Source organism: Pantherophis guttatus, chromosome 3 (genome assembly GCF_059756535.1).
Source record: "Pantherophis guttatus breed Tessera chromosome 3, ASM5975653v1, whole genome shotgun sequence".
In the NCBI taxonomy this organism is placed as follows: domain Eukaryota; kingdom Metazoa; phylum Chordata; class Lepidosauria; order Squamata; family Colubridae; genus Pantherophis; species Pantherophis guttatus.
The window spans coordinates 38,275,747-38,301,902 of record NC_142065.1 but is presented as its reverse complement, the minus strand read 5'-3'; the positions used below and the strand labels follow the sequence as shown (position 1 = coordinate 38,301,902).

The 26,156-nt window shown below is 36.3% G+C and overlaps 1 protein-coding gene across 5 annotated transcripts in view; it reads left to right on the top strand.

Annotated features, from left to right (window-relative positions):
• Positions 1-20,405, top strand: part of IGFN1 (immunoglobulin like and fibronectin type III domain containing 1) — a 35,239-nt gene extending 14,834 nt beyond the window's left edge. For 2 of the 5 annotated variants that reach the window (XM_087889335.1, XM_034414917.2), the window contains exons 12-25: positions 587-3,772; positions 3,899-4,023; positions 5,923-6,064; positions 8,782-9,078; positions 10,043-10,342; positions 11,338-11,511; positions 12,783-12,911; positions 13,809-14,111; positions 14,291-14,374; positions 15,062-15,150; positions 15,730-15,925; positions 17,635-17,934; positions 18,568-18,908; positions 19,791-20,405. In XM_087889335.1, coding sequence (XP_087745461.1) covers positions 587-3,772; positions 3,899-4,023; positions 5,923-6,064; positions 8,782-9,078; positions 10,043-10,342; positions 11,338-11,511; positions 12,783-12,911; positions 13,809-14,111; positions 14,291-14,374; positions 15,062-15,150; positions 15,730-15,925; positions 17,635-17,934; positions 18,568-18,905 — 5,663 coding nt within the window. In that variant the 3' untranslated portion in view covers positions 18,906-18,908; positions 19,791-20,405. Of the gene's footprint in view, positions 1-586; positions 3,773-3,898; positions 4,024-5,922; positions 6,065-8,781; positions 9,079-10,042; positions 10,343-11,337; positions 11,512-12,782; positions 12,912-13,808; positions 14,112-14,290; positions 14,375-15,061; positions 15,151-15,729; positions 15,926-17,634; positions 17,935-18,567; positions 18,909-19,602 lie in introns of all 5 variants that reach the window. The other 3 variants (XM_087889334.1, XM_087889336.1, XM_087889337.1) reach the window with 3 other exon arrangements.
• The last annotated feature ends 5,751 nt before the right edge of the window (positions 20,406-26,156 follow it).

Here is a 26,156-nt window from a genome sequence, read left to right as displayed (position 1 = left end):
TAGGAATTGTTGTCCAGTGTGCTTTGCAAAGATCATTAATGTACTGATCTTAAATAATTTTTTTTCTTTGAAGGATTTCAAAGAATATGTTTCTAAAAACATAATAATAATAATTTGCCTGGTATAGTGCACTGTTTCCAGCAGTACTGGAATCATTATATATCCCTAAACTATCTGAATGTGGAAACTCTATTGTAAAACTGATAGCTGTGATCATTGTTAAATCAATATTAATTAATGTAAATCATTCATATAACATAGAAGCTATAATGTCTTGCAATTTGAAAATCTGTGTTTATAATAATAGTTATTTTGCTACTATAACTACTGTTCATAAATGAGATGTTTATAAATGATAAATTGGCAATAATTTCATTTGCTGTTTTTTTTAAATAAACAATTATTTTTGCTACTGATCATGATATGGAACTAAAAAGCTCACCCAGTATCACAATGCAAAAGTAGGAGGACTGATGTTTATTTAATTAAGGTGTTTCATTCATTAAATTGAATTATTTTGCATTAAATTACAAGAAATGAATGGCTTTGCCATTTCAATTTAACCATCAGTATATTTGTAATACAGCTTCTAAAGAAAAGAGAAAGCAATCTGAAGAGGACAGTAGTGATAAAGCTGGACAATGGAGCAAACCATTAGATGAAGAGCATGCTAAGAAACGTCACCAAGGAGAAAGGCAGAAAGATCAAGATCTCCTTGCAGACTTCAGCATGGGCAAAGATGCCCAGTATGGGAATGGCCATGATAGCAATGCAGAGCTTTATAACAGCCTGGAAAAAGATGGATATTTGAGAAGTGATGAGAAGATAGGATTTGATCAGAATGCAGTGCTAGGTGGAAATATCAGAGGAATAGGTAGTTTGACTGACAAGATCTCCCAATATGGGAAAAATGCAATGTTAGTTTTCAACACTGGACCTGAAGGTACAAATAGATGGCAAAATTCAGAAGGACAAGTTTCCACACTTAATGGAGTAGACCCTGCAGACAGATTTAACAGAGGATCAGTTTTGGGATTCCAAGATTCCATATTAGGCACTGCAGAGGTCAATAGCAATCAATACATTGTGGGATACAATGCTGGCTCTGGAGTTGGATTTGACATAACAGAAAAGGTAGAAGGACTTTATGGCAAGGAGGTTACATTGGGTGATTCTCATCAATCAGGAGTCAGGTTTGACAGCAATGGAAGTCTCTGTATTAAAGATGGTGAGTTAAGTGGTGCAGGAATGCTTTATTTCAAGGATAATAAGCTCTCAGAAATTGGAGGCAGAAGTAGACTTCATAGAGATGGTTGCCTAACAGCCGAGTTTGATGTAACAGGAGGTGATAAAGGAGTTGCAGGGAAATTTTATGACAAAGATAATCATTTAGAGGAAGTCAGAGGCCTTAGACCTCAGCTTGATGGCACAAAAAATGGCTATGGCAATATGGTAGGTGGATTAGGTGATGGTGGGACAATGAATGAGATTTATGTCAATGATGTAGTGTTGGCTGAATCTGAAATGGTAGCTAGATTTCCTAGTGCTGGAGGGATAGTTGTGTACTGTGGGACAAAAGGAATGCCACCTGAATCAGGCACTGGTAGACATAATGATGCTGAAAGACTAAGAGTGCTGCATAACAAGGATAGTATGATAGTTGATGCTGATACTTGCAAAAGTGGCAAGAAGGATGTACTAAAAGGAGCTGTTAGACCTGATGGTACCGTGAGCATAGATGGATATTATAATATGGATGTTGTGCTACAAGGAATGAGTGCTTGTAATCTTGCTAACAATATAGATGGACTCTATAATAAGAATGATATATTAAGAGGCACAGGTGCTATTGGACAAGACAGGGCCACGAGCATAAGCAGTCTTTATTGCAAACATTCTACACTTGATGGAGCTGTTGTTGGGGGACCTTATACTATTAGAAACATCAATGAACACCACGGCAAAGAAGTTGAATTAAATGGAGCTGATGCTAGGGGAATAGGTAGACTTTATGATTGGAAACTAGGAAACTATGGTAAGCTAGGGAGAACAGAGGGTACTAGTGGACACTGTGGGAAGGATGGCATGCTAGGTGAAACAGACACTAATATAGCTGGTAGTGCTGGTGGAATAGATACACTGTATGGTAAAGGTGTCCTGCTAGATAAAATTGGAGCTAATGAATATGGTAATACGGTGAATATCACTGGACTCAATGACAAGAATGGCATACCAAATAAAGCAAGCAGTTGTGGAGCTGATAGTTCTAGTGGGCATGATATGCTGTATGGCAAAGGTTTTAGTGATGCTAAGGACACTGGTAGAATCTATGGAAAGGATGCTATGCAAAATGAAGCAGATACTTCTGGACTGCCTGGCCAGAGTATTATGCCATGTGGATTTTATTCAGACGGTGGTGGTATTAGGGAAATAGATGGGCTCTATGTGAAAGGTGGCATATTGAGGAAAGTAGATGCTAGTCGAGGAATCTTTGACAAGAATAGTATCATAATTGGTACTGTTGATGATGAAATTAGTAATGGTGAAAGATTAGCTAGCAAAACTAATGTTATTGGAGAAACAGCTAGAATGTATGATAAGAATGGAATGTCAGATGGACTTGTTAGTCCTGGAGGAGTTTCTAGGCTCTATGATAAAGACGGCATGCTAAGTGGAATTGGTGCTAGTGGACCCATTGGAGCTGGAAGCACTGCTGTATTTTATAGCAAGAACAGCATGCCAAATGATACAAGTACTGCTGGATTTAGAATGGGTGATACATCGGATGGCGTCTGTGCTGGGTGTAAACTCAATGGCAAGGGAGATATACCTGGTGTCACAGGCAGGAGAGAAATTGATTCTAAAGACATGGATGAATCTTATGATAAGGATGGCATACCAAATAGAACATGCACTATTGGATATCATGGCTCAGTAGTACATAGTCTATATGACAAAGATGGTATCGAGAGCATACCATTAACTGCAGGCACTAATAAATCTGGTGGCATTTGTAATATAGATGGAAACTATGGCAAAGACAAAATGCCAAATGTAGTAGACATTTATGGACTTGGAGATGTTGGCAGAGGAGATGGACAGAATATTTTATGTAGAGCAGGCCCAATTGGATATGTCATTGTTGGTAGAATTTATGACAAAGACAGTGTATTTAATCAATTCGGAGCTGGGAATATTGAGGGTGCAGGTGAATCTATTTGCACGGCAGGTGGAAAACGCACTGGATTTGGTGAAAGAAATGATATCTCGAAAAGAGAGATCTTAGATAAACTTGATGGTGCTAGTAATGTAAGTGGACTTTATGGAAAAAATGGTTACCTCATTGGAAATGGTGTAGCTGGAGAATTAGATGGGCTTTATGGAAAGAATGGAGTGCCAGGTAGTAGAAGTATTAGTGGTATAATGGGAATAAGTGGGCAATATGGGAAGGATGATGCATTATCTAGCACAATTGCTGGTGAGGCAGGATTTAATAATGAAAGAAACTTCAATTATCACTACAATGAAGATATTGTACATTGTGGAGATAGTATAGGAGTTACAGATGCTAATAGATCACTACATGAGAAAAAGTCAGACATCCTTGGCGAAGAGTTCCTGGGTTATGACCAGGCTTCTGGCCTTTATGATGCTGTATCTCATGCTGGTGACAGAAGAAAGCAGCTCTCTGATTTAGAGGCCAGTGGATCTACACCAGCTGATCTTTCAAGGAAAGGGAGAGGAGAAAAACTGCTTGAAGAGGACTTGAGAGGTATTTATATATTTATGAATGAGTTCTTTTTTAAAGTGCGTTTTAATATGCATTTATAAGATATGTTGTATAATTTAAAAAAAACCATCTTTTTAAAATGAGCGTTTCTGTTTCTTGGCTATTCAGAACCACTTTGCCATTTGCATCAAGGTTTATTTGATCTTCATGCTCAGAAAGGAAAACGAACTGAGTTGTCTTGCCGTCTCAACAATGATCAGGTCAAGGGAACTTGGTTTAAGGATGGAGTGAAGGTACGATGTTGTTAACTTGTGATAGATGAAGGACTCCTTGTTTCACACATATTGTATCCAATGAAATTTTATTTGGGAATCAAATTGAAAGTACCGGCAACAATGAACAAGTGTACTATCATAGTAATAAGTAATAATTTGGAAAAAGGAAAATAAAACTAATCCATTTATTAATTCAATTTATATATCTGCCTATCCCCCTTTTACATGACTCTACGTAGCTTACAATAAAATAAATTAAAAAAAAATAAATATAAATGTAACAAAAATAAAAATAAAACACATAGAGCAGGGGTGTCAAACTCAATTTCATTGAGGGCTGTATCAGGATTGTGTTTGACCTTGGGGGGGCATGGCCAGGGGGTGTGACCAGCTCGATGTCACTCATTGAGGCTCTGTTTTTGGCCGTAATGGCTTCCTGGAGCCTTCTGCCAGTGAAAACAGAGACCAGGGAGGCCGCATGCAGCCTCCCCGAGCTCCATTTTTACTGGCAGAGGGCTCTAGGAGATTGTCGCGGCCAAAAAAAAGAGCCCAGGTAGGCCACATACAACCTCCCTGAGCTCAGCTTTCATTGTCAGAGGGTTGCAGGAGGCCATCGTGGTCCAAAATGGAGCCCGGGAGGCCCGCACTGCCCTCCTGAGCTCCATTTTCACTGGCAGAAGCACCGCAGGCCATTTTTTTGCTGTTTCCTGGAGGGGCCTGTGGGCCAGATCTAAGCACCCTGTGGGCCAGATGCAGCCTGCGGGCCTTGAGTTTGACACCCTTGACATAGAGGCTGGGTATTATCCAACCAATCAATCACATAGCCAGGACAACAGGCTCTTTTCTATTCTCAGGGCTTTAGGCTTGTTCAAGGTCTTATGAAAGGCAAATGCAGATGGGCCCAATCTAATCTCATATCTTAATGTTCCAACTGATGTGTCAAAAGCCCAATGTCATAACTGAAAATTCTCTCCTTCTGGCCCTACCAACTGAGACTCTTTAGCCATCAGTATCAGGAACATACTCCTCCTGCCAGATCAGGTAGGGTGGATGGAAACAATTGAGGAAAAATGATCTTGTAACTAACTGGTCCCAAGCCATGAAGAGCTTTAAAAATGACAATGAGCACTTTGAATTGCACCCGGAAGCATCCCAAAAGCACCCGGAACAGTGATATCACATACATCAAGTAACTGGTGCCAATAACTGCTTGCACCACACCTTTCTACACCAGTTGAAGTTTCCAAATAATTTTCAAGGGCAGTCCCATATAACACAGTGTGTTATATGGGACTACATTCTTCTTGGTATTATTCAAAATAATAAAGAAAGAAAGAATGCCATCAAATTTAAAACCAGAAACCATAAATAAAATAAAACAAAACTAACATAAGTATTTAAAATTCCAGTGGAACAGCTCCTTACTGCCAATTTAAATTATAGTAAAAAGAGACCGTGTCTTAATTCCATTGGGAGGAAATTATGTAATATGTTTATCAGTTATGGAGTTGAATTATCAACAACAAAAATGCATATGTATTTGATTGGAATATAATCTGAAGCAAGAAGAATCACCACAGTTGTGCAACAGTTTCTTTAAAAACAATAAAATGGAATTCATAAATGAGCGAATGAATCTATTCAAAAATATTAATGACTTTTACAAAAAAGATCAGTGAATTCTACTGTGAAGTTTCCAGTAGTTGACATCTACTAATTTCTGAAAATTGTCTATCTCATTGGCCCAATTTTGAAATCTGAACAAGTGATTGTTTAACTTCAAAGTTCCGCATATCTGTAGTAAAGTTAGTGTTGAACCAGACTGAATTGTTTGTTCAATGTTGCATGGTGGTTTTTTTTTTTGGTTTTTTTTTTGAGATAACATATTTTTCTGCATTCTTTCAACTTTCCCACAAGGTAACAGGTTTAGGAGCATTCTCTACTGAGAAAAATGGGCCAGTCCATAAACTGATAATAGACAAGGTAGAAGACAGTCATGCTGGAAAATATAAATTTGAAGCTGAAGGCATCTGCACAGAAGCATCTATTTTTGTTGAAGGTAACCCTAGCCATGTTAGCAGATCAAATGGCAATGGCTAAGTGCCGCTGGTTAATCATGCGCTTAATACATGAGTGGCCAATCCTTTTCTCCTTTTCTTTAGAAGCAATCAGAGTGAGATGTCATAATACATTGGTAAAACTACAGACAGGCACTTTTGGGGAAACCTGTTCCAATACTTTTTCAAACACTGTCTATTTTTCTTTCTTGATTTCTTGATACCGTCTTTGCTTTCTCTGATACTGTCATTATGCAGCAGGCTTCCCATAGATTGTTCTTTCATAAATTGTAATTGATCACTTGTAGAGGGTTTTCAATATTTGATGGAAAAATGCATAAAACTAGGTTGAACGATATCTATAGTCATAGATATTGCCATTCTAGCTTTAGAATAAGAGTTTTGTGAGTTCATAACACTGAAGGGAATGGAGAGGACATTGAATTAATAAGCCATGTAGATCAAAATCTCGGTACTGCAAAAGCTGAGAGCCAGTAGCCCTTGGAAGATATACCATTAGTAAGCTATTAATTTTTGCAATATTTTCTATTATTTTATATTTCTTCTCTTCAATTGTGTTGGATTCTTGGAGAATGCCTGGACAAGACCATGCAGTTTTCTTGGCAAAGTTTTTCAGATATTGCTTCCTTCCTAGGGCTGAGAGAAAGTGACTGGACCAAGTTCACCCAGCTGGCTTTGGGTGGGTCTAGAACTCGGTCTCCTAGTTTTCTAGTTAATGCCTTAATCACTACAATAAACTGTCTTGCAAAATTCCCTGTCTCCTCTTGTTGTTTGGATCATGTATCATCACTTTTCCCACTTCATTACAGGGTATATCACACCTGAATGTAATGTCAAGCCTCTGCTTCTTGCTCTTAATGCTTGTTCTTTTTGCAATAACTTTCCATTATTGTTCTTAGCACTTAGACTGCTTCTCAGTCTCCTTCCTTTTAAATTTAGAATCATAGATTTGATAGACTCACCTACTCAGTATCTAATAAAGCATTTCAACTTCTGCTTAAACATTTCCAGTTATCAGATAATGCCATCTAATGAAGCAATTTATTCCACTGGTTAACAGCTCTTATCAAGTGGAACTATCTCATAATATCCAACTTATTAATTTGGATCTTACACCCTAGGGTGACAAGTCTACTCCCTCTTCTATATAATAGCAGCTACAGATATCTACATTTTAACATATCTCTCCTCCTCTCCTCACCCATCTTCTCTTGCAGAACTAGCCCCTATTCTTTTAACTGTTCCTAATAACACTGGGTTTCCAGTCCCTTCACCATCTTGGAGTTCACATGTTCTGAATTCACTCCAGATTGTCAGTAGCTTTTGAGATTGTGATGCTCAGAACTGGACACGATATTCCATTTGGGACCTGACCAAGGCAGAGTGAGACAATGCACTTCCTATAATCTGGACTTTAAGTTCCTGTTAATGCATCCAAATGTAGCATTTTTCTTTTTTGAAAATGCAATTGTAACTTTCAGTTTGAGATCTACTACAACATCCAAATTCTTTTCACAAGTGCTATTGCAACTCTCCCATTCTATATTTATACATTTCCTTTTTTCCCCACCCAAATGTACATTTCACATTTCTTCCAATTAAATTTCATTTTATTCATTTGGACCACTGTTCAAGCCTATCTATCTATCTATCTATCTATCTATCTATCTATCTATCTATCTATCTATCTATCTATCTATCTATCATCTACCTGCATGCCTGCCTACCTACCTATCTATCTGGTATAACTCTTGACTCCCAATTTCTCTAATATTTAAATCTTATTTCTCTTATGGAGTGTTAGCAATGGGTCCTACCTTCACTCTTTGTACTGTATTTTATGTTGCTCTAAATGTCTAGAACAGCATCTTCCCTTGGTTATAATATTGGATCATTTTATTAGCTTCATCTTGGGAATACTTTTCTTTGTGTTTTAACAAAACTATTAAGGAATTGTACATGTGCTAGGGGATTTTATGTTCTGGTTGGTAGGAATCATAGTTTTTTTTAAAAAAATAGATTGAATTTCTTTTTAATAGTAATTTTATTAAAAGTAGCCACTATAAAAAAAATATAAACTTTAAAAAAGATAAATATAAGGTGAAGAAAAGTAAGAAAAATAGGAAAATGGAGAAAAGAAAGAAAAGAATAAGAATATAGCAAAGAAAAAGAAAAGAAATATATATATAGAAATGACTTCCCCCTTTATCACAAGTATAAACACTTTTAGTAACTTATCACCTTCTCTTAAAATACTACAAATGAACTTTTCTTCCAATAACCCATCTCTTATCTATAAACACACACATGCACACACACACACATATATATAAACAGGTCCTTAAGCTTCATCATTGGGAGAAAATAAATGATTATTGTCAAATAATCTTAAAATTTGTGAACTTGGAAAAATAAATGGAGATTAATAAGACTGGATACATTAGAAAAAGGTTGAAATTAAAATTGAGGGAGGGGCATGTCATTCACTCCTAGCTTTCTTTCAGATTTTCATGAGGTTTGTTGTTGAGAGAATTTAAACATTCAATGAGTAGTAAAGTTATGCAGTCACTCATGTTTTGCCAGAAGATTTTGCCAGAAGATATCATGTTTTGTCAGAAGATCTTTTTTAAAAAGTCAAAAGTAGCAAGCTTTCAACTTTGTTTACATTCAGTGGCTTATTTAGTGTACCCTTTTTCAGATCCTCCAAATGTTGACTCCACACTTCTGGAAAAACTAAAGAAGGAACCTATCATGGTAAAGGCAGGAAAAAACGCCATGGTTAAGATTCCATTTGAAGGTCGGAAGCCAATCAGAGTAATGTGGTTAAAGGAGAATCAGGAACTTCTGGATGATGACAGGATAAACATAGATTCTTCAGAGAACTTTACTCGACTCTCCATACCCAGCACCAGCCGGAAGGATACTGGGGATTATAAAGTGAGATTAAAGAATGAGTGTGGAAGTTTTGAAGTTCCTCTCAAGCTGGAAGTGATAGGTGAGGGAACTGTAATATTCAAGCAACTATTTTTATAATACAGATAAAAAATGAAGTACTGTTAAACATTTGTACGTGGAAGAATTTTTATTGCTTCTTCATGGGAAGCTGGATAAAAATAATTTGATGTGAAATAAAGTAGACAATGCTTTTCAATATAATCAAAGACAGATACAGGAAGTTTGTTTGTAGCACTATAATGTGCAGCTGTGATGCTCAACCAGGGCCACAAGATCCTCTATGGTCCCTAGGACATTTAAAGGGGACCACAGGTGAGAGACATTTCACCTGTTCCACAGGTGGTTCACCTGTGGCCACCTCACCAAATTCTGTGAGGGGCCACAGAATTTGGTGAGGTGGCCACAGAAAAACAAGGTGTACTATATTGTAAATACTGTCTTGCATCAGAAAATACATCACTTACTGTCTCATGTCTATATCTAGTAATAGAATTTGGACATAGAGGGGATACAGATGAAAAAAAAAGTCAGAGGGAGGCCATGTGCAAAAAAAAAAAGGTTGAGAAACACAGTATACAATATATATAATGTATACATTGCTATAATTATACCATTTTTTTTTCTGAACTCTTCCTTTGACCAAATGTTTTATTTGTTTTGTCATTATTGTTGTGTACTGTTCTTTCTGAGGAAAAAGGAACCTCATATTGGGAACCAGAGATGGAAGTTTCTTCCATTTGGGAAGAATACTTGTTTCTCAGATAGAAGACAATTGCAGTAATAGGCAGATGAGCAAGAGGAGATATGAGAATGAGTTGCTAGTATTTAATCCATTAGCATCTGATTCGCCAATTCAATATAGTCAAGGGATTAAATAGTGCATTTAGAGTATCATTAGCTTCCTTTTTTATAATTTATTTGTATCTAGCCTTAGTCTGCTAGCTTCTCCCATGTGATTATAATAAAGCCCTTGCCCATGTTGTCTGTTTTGGTCTTTCATTTAGATAAGCCACAATCACCAACAGGGCCTGTAGCGGTTGTAGACAGTTCCGCAAATGGCATAACTATTCAGTGGAAGCCCCCAAGAGATGATGGTGGTAAACGAATCCAGAGTTATATTATTGAGAGGCAACAGGTTGGTAGAAAGACCTGGGTGACACTGGGAAAAATCAGTGGAAGCTCTACTATTTTCACCACCAACAAAGTGGAACATGACACAAGCTATTACTTCAGGGTGAAAGCAGTGAATTCCTTGGGCACCAGTGAGGCCCTGGAATCTGATGAAGTCATGGCTGCTGCAAAAGGTGATTTGTTATTTTCTTCATGTATGTTTGTCAAAGGATTATGACAGTGTTAGATTTTGCTAACACTATAGCAAAATCTAAAGAATTTGTCATTAATATTAAATGTAGACTCCATTCTACTGAACATGAACATTGCCATTCAACCTCATGAGTTCTTTGCACAAATATTATTTCTTGAGCATTTCAGGCAACTCATCAGATGCATTATTTTGGCAGTTCTTACAGAAAGCTCCTAAGATAATACTAATGTATTATCTTTATTGATTTTCATCAATACAATAAATAGTAATAGAAAATTTATTCACTTTGCTAATATGGATCCAAGATATTCAAGAATCAATTTTGAACTGCTGCTATTTCTTGGGATAGGAAGGAAAATCTCTACATCTCAGTATGGCCAGATCTCTCTCTGAAAGTTTTGGAATTCACTATATTGTAGCTGCTTTTCATTGCAGGGAGAAAGGATTTATTTGATCAGAGTCCCTCAGGCATCTGATAGATCTTATTAGAGGATTGCAGAGGGGACTTGAGAGGTGGTTCCTGAGGCTCTGATGCATGATGCAACTGAGACCTGAGGTGCTACTTGGAAATCAGAGGACAATGTTGTGGGGATCCCAGTCTAAATGGGTCCTAGGGAGTTCCCTGATTTTTAGGACTCCGGAGATAAAACAACAGAAGTCCTAGAGCACTGATGGAGGAAAATTCAGGGCAAATCTGACAGGGTTTAGGATGAAATATGATCTTATGGTAATAAAATCAATAAAACCTAATTATGTTAACCATTATCACATCTGAAGATCATTAATTGGCAGCCATCTTCACAACGACCCAGTCCCTCTTACATAGCTTTATGAGGGCTATTTGAGGCACCTGTCAGTTAAAATCAATTTTGACTTACTTTACTTTTAAAATCAGATCCTCTCTTAGCTGTTTTTTTATTATCTTAGTTGACAATGAATCATCATAATTTTAAAATCTTGGAAACAATTCCTCAGCTTCTCCAAGCCCTCCTGCTCCACCTAAAGTTAACAGTGCCAACAAAGATGCCATCACAATTTCATGGTCTGCACCACATAAAATAGGAAATTCACGAATTTTGGGCTACAGAGTTGAGAAACGCAAGAAAGGCAGTAATTTCTGGACATCTGTCACTGATTTGCCCATAACAGGTAAGTAATTTATGTTTCTATAAGAGCTAGGAGGCGGCTAAAAGATTTAATTAAAGGGAATTGTAATACTCACCTGTATTTTATAGTTAACAGTGCAGGTTAACTTACAACCATTTGTTTAGTGATCAAAGTTACAATGGCACTGAAAAAAGCGACTTATGACTGTTTTTCACATGACTGTTGCAGCATCCCAAAGGTCACATAATCAAAATTCAGTCGCTTAGCAACCAGCTCATATTTATGATGGTTGCAGGATCCCAGTACTGCAATCATCATGAGGATCATGTCATCACCATTTGCAACTTTCTGACAGCAAAGTCAATGGAGAAGCCAGATTCACTCTACAACCATGTTGCTAACTTAACAATTGCAACTGTGGCAGAAAAGGTCATAAAATGGGGCAAAACTCACTTAACAACTATCTTGCTTAACAACAGAAATTTTGGGGTCAGTTGTGGTTGTATATCGAGAGCTACCTGTATCATTTTGGGAAAGTATATTATTGAATTAAGTTATATATGTATATGTGAATATATATTTCCCACCCGACCCGGTCTAAAAAAAAACAAACTCCAGATTTTTCTTGAGATTCTTTGTGCCCAGAAGAATCAGACAGACAGACAGACAGACAGACAGACAGACAGACAGACAGACAGACAGCGATGGGGGGGGGGAAGAGAAGTGTGGGGAGAGAGAGAATGTGTACGTGTTATTTTACAACCTGTGGTTTATGACTTTCTTCAATTTCTGCAATCATGCATTAGCCCCAGTCCCAAGATACACTTTCTCTCTGTTATTTTTGTCATATTCCCCAGATACCTTTTATATCGCTGTGTCTATTTGATCTTAAAGTCAGAAGATCATTGGTCACCAGATAGAAAATAATGTGTTAAAGTCATAATAGAAATTTCCTATTTGTGTCTTCCCTGCTCCTCCAATCATGGAGACTCTTTTTGCATTTCTATTTCAGTGCTCACAAAATTGGATTGCTATGATTCTTCTATTTCTATATAAGTTTCATGAATGCTACAGAATCTTATTTATTATTCTCTAGGTTTAAATTCATTGAAATTTGGTCAGAATGGATCGTAACAATTAGATGCAAAGAATATTCAAAAACCTCACAACAAAACAAAGATGAAGTATATGCATAAATTAATTTCAAATAATTGAGAATTATGTGATCTAAATTATCAGGATAATAATTGCAAACACAATAATGTGCATACATCCATTGTTTATGAGATAAAACTAGCTCATTTATGCTATAGACAGGAAATATACAGTGAATAATTTGAAGGAGGGACTGCAATATGAATTCCGTGTGGCTGCCATCAATAACTCAGGCGTGGGCGAGGCCAGCGCACCTTCAGAAGCTATTTATGCTCAAGATCCTATGAGTAAGTAGTTTACTTCCTCTCTTATATTTATTTGCTTATTATTCAATATATATTTATGTTACTTCCCTTATGAAATGTCCCTTCCGAAAGCATTGTGCATTTTTCCAGAAAGTTCTCTTAACTCACTCTTGGCTGGTTTAAGAATTTCAAAATAGTTATAGTTATTTATTTATAGAAGAATCCTTTCTGAAACAGTTCTCAGTATTCTAGATACATTCATGTCAGTGGTAGGTTGCCCCCGGTTCACACCGGTTCTATAGAACAGGTAGTAAAACTGGCGTGAGGCTCCGCCCACCAGCCCCGACATCATCAGAACGCTTCTGCGCATGCGCAGAAATGCACAGCCCCGTTGCAAACCGGTAGTAAAGGCAAGTAGAACCCACCCCTGATTCACGTCCCAAAATATAACGCTCCAAAAAACACCCTCTTCATTTTGTGCATTCCTATTCTCTCAAAGGACAAGATAATCATTAACCATATTCACGAATTCCTTTTTAAAAACTTATTTCTTTAATTATTAATTTCTGTTAGTTTTTTAAAAAAAACCTAATAAGATTATCTAAAAAACAGAAGTGAGTGAACAAATACCATATACCAAATAATGAGATGAGGTATTTGGCGATCTATAGATAAAATGGAATTTGTCTGGCTTCTTTGAATGGATGATATTCGATTTTCAGGAAATTGAAACTATTCCATTGACAGTAGGACAAAGTAAGTTACTATTAGAAAATGTTCTGTGGTGAGGGAAAGAAGGAATGAAGAACAGGGGTTCCTACTGGTTTTCAGTAGACCAATGGACCATAAAGAGTTAATAACACAAAGGAAACAGTGGGAAACAGAATGTAAAAAAGCAACCCTGAAATGATATCAGAATTTTAACCCTCCTTTTTCCAGAACCTCCAGGTCCAGTGAAAGATCTAAAAGTGGTTAATACTGACTACTGTAGCTTCTCCTTATCATGGATGAAACCAGAATCAGCAGAAGAAAGTTTTATCAAAGGATATATTGTTGAGATTCGACACTCTGATACTTTGAAATGGACTCGGTGTAATACTGTCCCAATACAAACAACTACATATACATTTAGAGGATTAAAAGCCAGGGAACCATATTTCCTACGTGTGAGAGCAATTAGTGATGGTGGTTTGGGTGACGCAGTTGAAGTTGATACTTGTGTTCAGGCAGTACCTTCTTCTGGTAAGTCAAACTATGTAATTTCTGCTTTGAAAATTAAATATTTATAGAGATAATTCTGGACTACCTTATTTATATGAAATTATATGACTATTTCTCCTATTTATATGAAATTCTGTTCAAAAATAGTGAAAGGAAAAAACAAAGCATGTGAAATCTATGATATAGCTGTTATTTAACAGGTGGGCAAGAGGCTGGAGAACGAAATGATATGATTCAATGTAATGAGGATAAGGACAGAAAGGTCAGATCTTATGAAGGCCCAGGTAAGTTGAGGATAGTCCTGTAAATTAATTATTAAAGAATTGGGTTTCATGGGAGAACTTGAAAGATAAAAGGAAACAACCTGATAAATCATGGACGTTACTCTAGATGGTTCTAGAAAAGGCTAACATTATTGAAAGAACACAGAAGGGGATTTTTGACAGAAAGCCAAAACCAGAAGACATTGAGAGAGAACTGGAAAAGACACGTCATAGTTATATTGAAGAAGAAACTAAAGAAGAATACTTGGGACATATTTAGCTCATATCTAGGGTATTTCCAAACTTGAAACCTTCAAGATATATTGGAATATCATCATTCATAGCTATTTTAATGGAGATTATTGCAAAAGCCTGACTCTGAGGAAAAGACAGCATTGCTCTCCTTATTAATATTTAACAAGTGTACAAGGGAAATATATTAAACTGATTATTTTTCACAGTCATTTTTAAATCAAATGGGATATTAGGCCATTTGAGAAGGTGATACCCAGCTGTTCTGCATGCATACTTCTTAGATGATGAAACATCTTGATTCTATAGAATATGCAGTGGTGAGTGAAGAGTTGTTTTGAGCATTTTATATATTGCAGTTACAGTACTGAACTAAACAATATGATGCCAAAACTTACTTACTTACGTATATATGTAGGAATATATGTATGTATATATGTATGTATGTATTTTCAGTTAACCCCAAGTTCTTAGTGAAGGATACTGTTGAAAGTTTCATGAATGTGAAAGCAGGGGATGCCATCCATGTCCGTATTCCTTTTGAAGTAAGTATAGCCTTTGCAAGCAATATATAATAAATCTGTTCTGTGCTTTTTTTTTTTATATGCCAGTAAATGAAGCTATGTAGAGATTTGGAATTGTTTTAAAAAATAATTTTATATGTTACTTTATAATAATCCTTGAAATAAAAGAAAAGCTAGAATACTTAGAATCATTTGGTTGTCTTATTTGGAATTACTTCTAATTAGAGAAATTTGTATCTTGAGCTGCTATGATAATGTAATAAAATTATGTGCTTGTGCATTATTTTTTTTTAAAAAATGATGTCTTCCATGTTTACTTGGAATTCTAGATATTGTCTGTGGAATATTTCTTTGCTAATATCAGTAAATTAAGAAGTTCTTGTTTGGCTTAGCCAAACTATAAGATCACTTCAATACGAGTGGAAGAAACTTAGGATCATAACTCCAGTCTATCTGTCATCAATTGCTATTATGCCACAATAAAGAAAAAAAATGGAGAAGCAATATAGTACAAACTGTTACGTGGAAGCTGGTTCATACCACTGCTATGTGTACACTTTAAAAGTAATTCAAAATTAATGTCTTTTTCATGTTTAACAGGCATCCCCATCTTCTGAAGTGATTTGGCTGAAAGATGGGCTTTCTCTGCCAGTAAAGGCCACAATTGCCACCAAAGAAAGACTGAGCCAAATCATCATACCAGAAGCTGAGCTTTCTGACAGTGGACATTATGCCATCAGCCTTCAAACGGAGCATGGGAGAAAGGAAACATTCAGTTTTCAAGTTCGAGTTCAAGGTAAACATCATACAAGGAAATCTGCAATTATGCATGTTCTACATTTGATCCTATTGCCTTACCTGGAAAACTAGTCATATAGAACCTAGAACCTTAGAATAGTAGGGTTGGAAAGGACCTTGGAGGTCTTCTAGTCCAACCCCTTGCTTGAGCAGGACGCCCTAATTGAAGCTCTGCCTATTTTTAATGTGCATTCTTAATTTATTATTAAATATAATGTGCTTTTGCATAAAAAAGGGGTGGAGCTTTAGTTGCATGGCTGTGGTCACCATCTTGACTCTTTTGACCTTATCCTGCAAACGCTCTTGCCTGTTAGAAACTCTGTATGCAAAGGCATTAGTGCTTGAAAAAGGAAAAAAAGCAAATGAAATATCCTAACTACTCTTTAAATAACAATCCTTCAGCAAGGAGAATATCAGCTGTGCATTACCCATGAGTTCTTCTTTCCATATGAAGCTTCAAGCTAAAATTGCCTAACTTATAGACAGCCTCTGCCCTTTCAATTTAGATTTGAAGGGTGGGCCTGCAATATACTAAAGAGTTCCAATGAAGACTTTAAGACTGTTAGTTGCCTCACCTTTTATGAAGTGATTGAGTAACTACTGGTAATTAAAACCAAGAGTATGCTAGGGTGTTATAAGCAGTAGTTTGAAGCAGAGGTCGGTTTCAGCAGATTCTGACCAGTTCTAGAGAACTGGTAGCAGAAATTTTGAGTAGTTCGGAGAACCGGTAGTAAAAATTCTGACTGGCCCCACCCCCATCTATTCTCTGCCTCCCAAGTCCTAGCTGATTGGGAGGAAATCGGGATTTTGCAGTAACCTTCCCCTGGATTGGGGAGGGAATGGAGATTTTACAGCATCCTTTCCCTGCCATGCCCACCAAGCCATGCCCATCAAGCCATGCCACGCCTACCCAGCCACACCCACAGAACCGGTAGTAAAAAATTTTGAAACCCACCACTGGTTTGAAGCCATTTGAAAATGGTGCGTCATACAGACGTTATAGGGAGAAGTAGTACAGAAACATATGTTTTAATAGGAATGAAGTTTTAATTCACCCTTCGCTGATCTGACATCTTCAATATGGACTTGGGTAACAGCTCTCAGAAATTCCTGTCCACATTATCCGGGCATTTTTGGATTTGTAAACAACCCATCTGAGAGATACAAAGTTAAAAAGGCCCATCTTACTATGTTCAAGAGAAGTGGTAGTTTAGTACAGTATCTGTTGACCTTATTTTCTCTTTTAATCAAAGCAGATATCATCTCTTAACACCATCTTTACAGTATATGTTAATCCTATTAATAAAGATTCCTCCTGTAAATTACTTTTGCTTGAGAAGAGTTGGTCACACTCCTTTACTGTGCCATGCCTCTGGCTTTATTAGATGGAAAATGTGTGCTGATCACCTTTACACTTATAAAAGTATCTCAGGAGATTTAAAATATTGATAAATGAGACATAACAACTGAACAGAACTATTTTTTTTATCCATCAAGGAGAACTTTCAGGATGAGAGACTGAAGTCCATGGAGCTATTCTTCTTTCTTCGATATATTTACATTCTTTCTATTCCATATAGTTTCTAAATCTATGATATTTAAATATAGTTTCTGTAGGGTTTCTAAATTTCATGATAAATAAATAATCAAATTGCTCCACTTTAGAAACACTTAGACATTCTTCCTGATTTTGGTTTTATTTTGCAGATATTCCAGAGTCTCCTGGCCCTATACAACTCATTGAGAAGGTCCCTGGGACGGTGACTCTGATATGGGAGCCCTCACCCACAGAAAAGAGAGACGGTAACATAACCTACATGGTTATGAGATGTGATTCCAGAAAAGGCCCATGGCAAATGGTGGCTGACGACATTTACACCAACAAATATACAGTTGTAAATTTTATCCCAGGTCGGGAATATTTCTTCAGAGTTCTGGCAAAAAATTGTGTAGGGGTCAGCAAGCCTTCTGAAACAGTGAACCCTTGGACTATTCAAAAAGAAAAGGGTAAATATAGATAACTATTGTTTGGGGAGCTGTGCACGCTTTAAAAAACAGCATCTCTATTCACGAAAATGCATTTTTATATTATGTGGGGCTATTGCTTTAATGAATCAGATTGTTAAAGCAATTCATCTATAACATGACTCCAAAAATACCATATTTTTTCAGGCTTGGGTTTATTTGGATTCACATTATAACAAATAAAATCATTTGCAGCATGGACTGGTGTATTCCTGAGGCATGTTTAGGGTATCTGATATTATATTGGACAACTTTGATTTGAATTGATTTGAATTGATTTGAATTGATTTGAATTGATTTGAATTGATTTGAATTGATTTGAATTGATTTGAATTGATTTGAATTGATTTGAATATCAGTACAAAGTGACCAGTTAGCACGTCCAATGATTGGAGATCAATGATCTCCAATCTGGAACATAAAATAATACCGAATGAACTTACATGGTTTAGTACTTTTCCTAAATGAGAACAGAAAAGGTAGATAATTTATTGTAATTCATCATTATCAAGCCAATATTGCCAGCTATATTTGCAAATAGAAATAACAATGAAAAATCCTTAATTGTTAGCATAATTCTTTGTTCTCCTGGTTTTATTTTTGCACTTCTTCCAGATAAACCTGAAATGAAGCTTCTGAGATATAAGGGGATCAACCGAGATCAACCTCCAAGATTCCTTGTCCAACTGAAACCACATGTGGTGAATTTAGGATTTAATTGTCACATGAGTTGTGCTGTGACTGGAGATCCAGCCCCTCAGGTCACTTGGTACAAGGGTAACAAGAATCTCTCTCAGGATCCTGCCTTTCTCTGCAAAAATGATTTTGGAGTTTGCTCCCTTGTGATCCCTGGAGTCACATCAGCAGATGCCGGCCAATACAAAGTGCTGGCTGTCAATGAACTAGGCCAAGCAATCAGCAAAGCTGAACTAACTGTGAAAGGTGGAGATTAAAAGGTAGTTGAAGTTCACTTCCATATAAAATCATGTACGTTGCCCCAAATTAGATCTTCTTTTCATGAATTCTGTTAATTTAAGATGGCAATATTTGAAAAAATGCTGATAGAAAAGGGTTAAGGCTCATGATAAAAGGATCATGGCTCAATATCTAAAATAAATTCAGCTCCAGTAATTACATTTGTTCAGTTCTCTGTAGAGTCATTTTTTCTGCACCAATCCTAAAAAAATTCTGATGATGGACCAATAAGGTCTTCATTCTCGGTGGCAATCATCCTCCAAAATTTTAAAATGTTTAACTTTGCTTGATTGCACCTTTGAAGTAAATCCAGATTGGAAAAGTTATTGTAGTCATCTCAAGGCTAAATTGCCCCCAGGTTAACTGATTATTTGAATCTGCATACAAAATCCAATGGCACAATTATGGTGAGATGGAACCTTAAAAAGAGATTACATTTGATCCCATTAGCCCTAGTTTAAGAAGGCAATTCAATACTTTGTGCAATATTACAGAAAATCTTCTAATTTATGAGCCTTAGAATGCTTAGCATTTTGATTATTTAGGCGGTTCATAGATTTTATCCCATTTTCTAATAATCAATTTAATATATATAATCATTTTTGTTCATTTTTAATATATATACAAATCTGAAATTTTCAACTATATTTATCTCTGTTTTTTTCCCTATGGAAGAACCTGCATATTATTACAGTCTGCACTGAACCAGCTTCACACAGCCTGCAATATAATAATGGCTTCCTGTAGAAGTAGAACTATGAACAATAAATTTATTCTTATGTCACAGTTCTAAAAGATTTGTCTACTTGATGTCACAAGTGTAAAAAAACCCAGCAGCTTTTGTTTTCTTCTATCTTTTACAGTATGAAAGCTTTTGAAAATATGCACACAGTTGTTTCAGGTAGAAGGGACAACATCCAAAATATATCAGTGACTTCTGGAAATGACTGAAAAGTCAATTACAGGCAGAGGAAAAATCATCATCTACACTCTACAGTGATGGGTCACAGCAACAAAACTATTCATTCAACCAGACGCAATATATTATTTAAGTAAATCTACAGTGTTGTAATTCACCCTCTTACCTAGCTGAAAGGTGTTCTGATATTCAAATGCTTTGGTTCCACCGACAATAGTTTTGCTGAAAGCTGTGATTTATGTATCCTTTGGAATTTAAAATGTTTGGAAGACTTTCATCTAGAAGAATAGCAAAGCTTTATAAGATATATTTCATTAGTTTCAATAATTGCATTACTTATGCCTGTATTTCTCTGTAGAAAGATTAAAAGGCAATAAAAGATAAGAGTATAAAGGACAGCTGAATATTTTCATCAGTATTTTATTTCTTAATTTATTTTGAGGTAATAATGTTAGTTTCATCAAAAGAATCAAGAGATGATTATGTTTAGGTATTTCTAGAGAGAGGGTTGCATTCTAATTATTTCCTAAATGTCCCAATAAAATAACATCCCATTCCAGGGAGGTGTTGTGTATTCTTTACTAAGTTATGTAGTTAACTATCTTTACATTTAATATCTTAAATCAGAATAACAATATTGACAGAAAACCAAAAGCAGTATATTCATTCCTATATAAATCTTGTGTATATCTTATTGAAGTATGTGCATTGCAGCTGTTCAACACATCATTTTATCCTCAAATTATTTCTTCCAGGGCAATGACATGCAGATTCTCCAGAATTGATATTTAGAAGAGTAAGGTTCAATGATAGGACCTGCTGCCTCAAAATGTTATAAGTAGTCAAGGAAAAAAGAAAACCCTCAGAAAGTGGGGAAAATATCCCGAATTCTACCACTAGAGGGACTCTTTCTAAATTACTGACTGCCCACAATTTCAAAAGCTGCATGGATATCTTGTGAAAAAGTGAAAACTGGAAAATAATTTACTTCTGTTCTTTTGATTGTTGTTAACTGAGAAAGGAAAGCCTTTTCATAATGTATATTAACAGGCAAAAATTTTAACTAATGGATAGGAAAAAGTTACAGTGTACTTTATCTAACTTTTTTTTTTTAAAAAAAAAACAGAAACAGTAATATTACTTTAACTACCATAGCTAAACTGAATGAATGTAGCATAGACCAACACAAGGAAAAAAAAAGAAGGAAGGAAGGAAGATGAAAGAAAGAAAAGAAAAGAAGAGAAATAAAAGAAATAAAAATAAAAAAGCCCAGATTCAAATTTTGCCAAATATTTTTTTATCTTCTCATTATTCCTTTCTTGTTTCTGAATGATGCAGAATAAATAAATGTAATATGGTTTAATACCATTTAACCAAGAAAGGTTTAATGGTAGAAATTGTACAGTTACTAGAAACAGAGAGGTTAGCTATATATGCACTTGTTCTGTAGTCTTCCCTAAACTTGGTGCCCTTCAGATATGTGGCTTCAACTCTCAGGATTCCCAGCAATGACCATAGTGCTTAGTGAATCCTGGGAGGACACCATGGTTGAAGAAGGTTTTTATATTGTATCGAAGTCTAGTAATGATCCTGTCTCAACATAACACAAGAACATAATTACACTGGCAGACATTTTAGATTGCCAATATATTAATATCATGCTACAGAAACAGCTGCAGATAATTTACTTAGTGTAATCTTGTTATGTGTATCCTATCAAAATTTCTTCTTTTAAGTTCATATTTGTATGAACAGTTCATATATGAATGGAATGAAGTCTAACATAGGAGTGTGCACTAATCAAATGCAAACCAATATGCATTGCCATTTTTGCTGAAAATATCCATTTGGCAGGCTACACAGAATTTAACTGCAGTGTGACCAACTAACCTAGAAATGAAAATTATAGATAATTTGAAGAAGAATTAAGGAAATGAATATAATGCATCTGTTGAGTACAATAAGGTCTACCCCAAGTTTATTCTAATATTTTTTTAATTTAAAACAACATGAATAATAAAGAAGCAAAGAGAAACCTATAATAAAGTAGATTGCCTTTCTAGTGAAGAGCATCGATTGCTTAATTAACTGTAATAAAGCACTTTTCAGCTTTCCCTACAATATTTTTCTGCAGCAGTTACAGAAAAATGAGTTGGTTTAGTTCAGCCGATGCATCCAACCTTCTTCAAAATGACACCTCTTAAATAGGATCCCAAGCTATTAGATCCTTTAGCAGTTTACAACAAATCTGCACTTATAGTTTAGAGAAATCCTTGTCTTCGTAGAAGATCCGTCACACCTTGTTACTGTTTTGGTTTGTAACCATCCTTTATTTAGCCAGGTTCATATCACACAATATATGTTAAAGAGATTTATGGAAATATAGCAGGGAAAAAACCAGCAATATTTTGTAAACATGTAAGCATCTTAACATGCAGTTAGAATTGGCTATAGTCCCGCAACAAGTGAACATTGATGGAAGAAATATTTTGTCACCAGAGAGAAAACACTTTCTCCGTATTTCTTACAAATTCTATTCTGCTTTTATTAAAAATAGTTCCACCTGTAACTTTCTGAAGATGGAGATAGTCTCTCCCTCTCTCTCTCCCGCTCTCTCTCTCTCTCTCTCTCTCTCTCTCTCTCTCTCTCTCTCTCTCTCTGTGTGTGTGTGTGTGTGTGTATGTGTGTTTTTAGAAATGAAAGTGCCATATAATGATTCATAGCCTTCTCATATGGCCATTTCAGGATATTTAAAGTATTAACTCTCTGGGAAGGGACATACCACACCACAACCTCTCCCATAAATGAATCACTCAGTGTATTTTCTGTTCTGAGCAAAAGATTGTTCATCCAAATAGGGAGCTGTCTACTGAGATTAGAGTTGAAAGGGACCTGCATAGGAAATGGAAGATGGATATAATCGCCACAGAGGTTTTTCAGCTAATAGCTAATATCTGATCTGCAGAAGGAAAGTCAGAAGGCTGAACACAAAGCACAAAAAGCAATTTAAGCTCACAAAGTAAAATAAAAGCAACAAAAGAAGCTTTTGGGACTAAGTAGAAAAAAAAAAGGAAGGAGGGTGTGGGACCACTGTTTGAAGAAGAAGATTGGATAGTAATGGGTGACAGGGAGAGGACAGAGCTAATCAACTTTGGTTAAATTGTCTCCAGGTTAAGTTTCCAAGGCCTGATCAGTTGTGTCTGAAAGTCTTAAAGGAGTATGCAAATATCATCTCAAAGTCTCCTCTTCCATGATTATAGAGAAATCATGAAAGACAGGGGGTGGGGGAGAGATAAAAAGAAGACTTGGGTAATTAGGAATATGCTACCTTGATCCGTACTAGCAAAACTTTGGAACTCATTAATTAACAAGCACTTTGTGAGCATTTGTTGAAAAACTGCATTGCTTAGCACAAACCAGTATGACTTTACCAGGAACAAGTCATGCCAAATCAACTTGACAGAGTGTCCAGTTTAGGTCATCATGGGAATGCAGAGGACATATAACACCTTGACTTCAGCAAAACCTTGGACAGTATCTCCCATGTAACTGCAAGGCAACAAATTATGGGCTGAACATTAAATGATTATAGAACTGTTTGAATAATTATATCCAGTGAGTGTATATCCATGGCTCTGCATCAATCTGAAAGGAGGCGACAGATTATAGGGCTACATATGGGGCTTTGTTATGTTTTAAGATAATTAACAAATGGATGAAGGATGAAAAATATGACTGTTAATATGAATAGAATAACAGAGTTGAAAGGGATCTTGGAGATCTTCTAGTCCAACCCCCTGCTTAGGCAGGAAACCCTACACCACTTCAGACAAATGGTCCAATCTCTTCTTAAAAACTTCCAGTGTTGGAGCATTTACAACTTCTGGAGGCAAGTTGTTCCACTGATTAATTGTTCTGTCAGGAAATTTCTCCTTAGTTCTAAGTTGCTTCTCTCCTTGATTAGTTTCCACCCATTGCTCCTTGTTCTACCCTCAGGTGCTTTGAAGAATAGTTTGACTCCCTCTTCTTTGTGGCAGCCCCTGAGATATCAGAACACTGCTATCATGTCACCCCACTCCTTCTTTTCATAAGACTAGACATATTCAGTTCCAGCAACTGTTCTTTATATGTTTTAGCCTCTAGTCCCCTAATCATTTTTGCTGCTTTTCTCTGCACTCTTTCTAGAGTCTCAACATCTTTGTTTACATCGTAGTGACCAGAATTGGATGCAGTATTCCAAGTGTGGCCTTACCAAGGCATTATAAAGTGGTATTAACAGCTCACGTGATCTTGATTCTATCCCTCTGTTTATGCAACCTAGAACTGTGTCAGCTTTTTTTGGCAGCTGCATCACACTGCTGGCTCATATTAAGTGATTGCCCACTAGGACCCCAAAATCCCCCTCACAGTCACCACTATTGAGCAAGCTACCACATATACTGTACCTGTGCATTTTGTTTTTCTTGCCTAAATGTAGAACCTTACTTTTTTCACCATTGAATTTCATTTTGTTAGATAAGCAGCACCCAATGTTCAAATCTGTCAAGTTCCTTCTGTATCTTAAGCCTATCTTCCGGAGTGTTGGCTATTCCTGCTAGCTTGGTATGAATTTGCAGATAATGCAAATATGGAGAGGTTGAAATATAGTTGAACTATATGAAGAATAAGGGGGATCTTGACAATGGGCAAAAACAAACAATATTAATCATCAAGGACAAATGCAAGATTCTTTATTTGGGTAGAAAAAATCATAGATGTATAAAGGAATGGGGGCAATTTTATCAGGCAGTAATCATGGGAAGAGGATCTGGGTGTCTTGATGAATCACAAGCTGAGCATTAGCAACAACAAAAAAGAATGATAGACTGAAAAAATACAAGAATAGTGCCAGGTTCAAGAGAACTCAGTGTTCTCCATTCTGAATTATTTAGTCCACACCTAGAATATTATGTGCTATTGTGAGCATCATAGTTTAGAAAGCACATTGACAATCTGAAGTATGTGCAAAGGAAAGCAATGAATGTGGAAAGGTTTCAGAAGAAGAAAATTCATGAGGAATTATTAAACTTGGATAATTTTAATCCAATAGTAAAAGACTGAAAGGAGACATAATAGCTACTGTATCTTCAAGTCTCTAAACAACTGTCATGTACAATATGTGGTAGATCGTACAGTGTTGCTACAGAAGGCAAGACTAAACACAATAGTTGAAGTTACAAGGAAGTAGATTTCAATTGGGCATCAGGAAGAATTTCCTAATAATCATAATAAGGGCTGTTGAACAATGAAACAATCTGCCATGGAAGAGAATGGATTTTCCTTCATTAAAGACATTTATACAGAGACTAGTTGACCATCTGTTAGAGATGATGTAGTAATGGGTACTCATCCGGGGGTTGGACTAGATTATTTCAAGATATAATCCAACTGTCACATTCCATGGTTCAAATTATTGACAATATATTTTCATATCAGATATAGTGCTGATTATGACCTTGAAAGCCCTGTGTGGTTTGGCTTCATGTTACCCATGAGAATGCTTTGCAGTTTCTATGAGGCATCTTGGGACAGATGCTTCATGGTTGCTGCCACAAATCTCTAGAATGTATTCCCTGATTGAGTGTGCAGACTGAACAGTCTGCTCAGTCTAGATTTTTCAAGGCTTTTAATTGCTGAACATTTTAAATCTTTTTAAATTAATAATCCTATTTTATGACTTTTATTATTGTACATCGCCAAATACTTGGTTAATTGGTGATATGAAGTAGTAGCCTAATAAACTTATTTTTATTTTTCAAATAAATGAGATTTATCTTTCAAGTAAATGAGATTTTCCAGCAGTGGAAATGGAAATATTAAGTAGTTTAATGTAGAGTCTCTTTTGAGACTCAATTGTGTATCAATAAATTCAGGGAGCAGCCCCATCCCACTTCTGAAATTAACCTTCCTATTTGCTCTAATTAATTCTCCACCCAAAGAATGTCAATCAATAATGTGGCTTCTTCCGTCTATGCAATGCTACTGTTGGACTAGAGAAAGCCTGCTCAAGTGCAACTCCCTTCTGACTCTGCTCTGCTTCCTGTCTTTGATCTCACAGACCCAAATGGGTCTCTCTGCTCCGCCCTTTCATCTGGCCATTCCTCAATACTTTGCAAGCAGTTAATTACACCCAGTGCCAATCCTGTGAAAGTTGCAACATAAGACTCCCATGGCAGCCACGTGAGATCATTCACCTTAAATCAGGACATGCTCAAAGAGGCCATGGGAGAAGAAGCAAAACAGTTCTTACTGATAGAAACTTCATGATGGG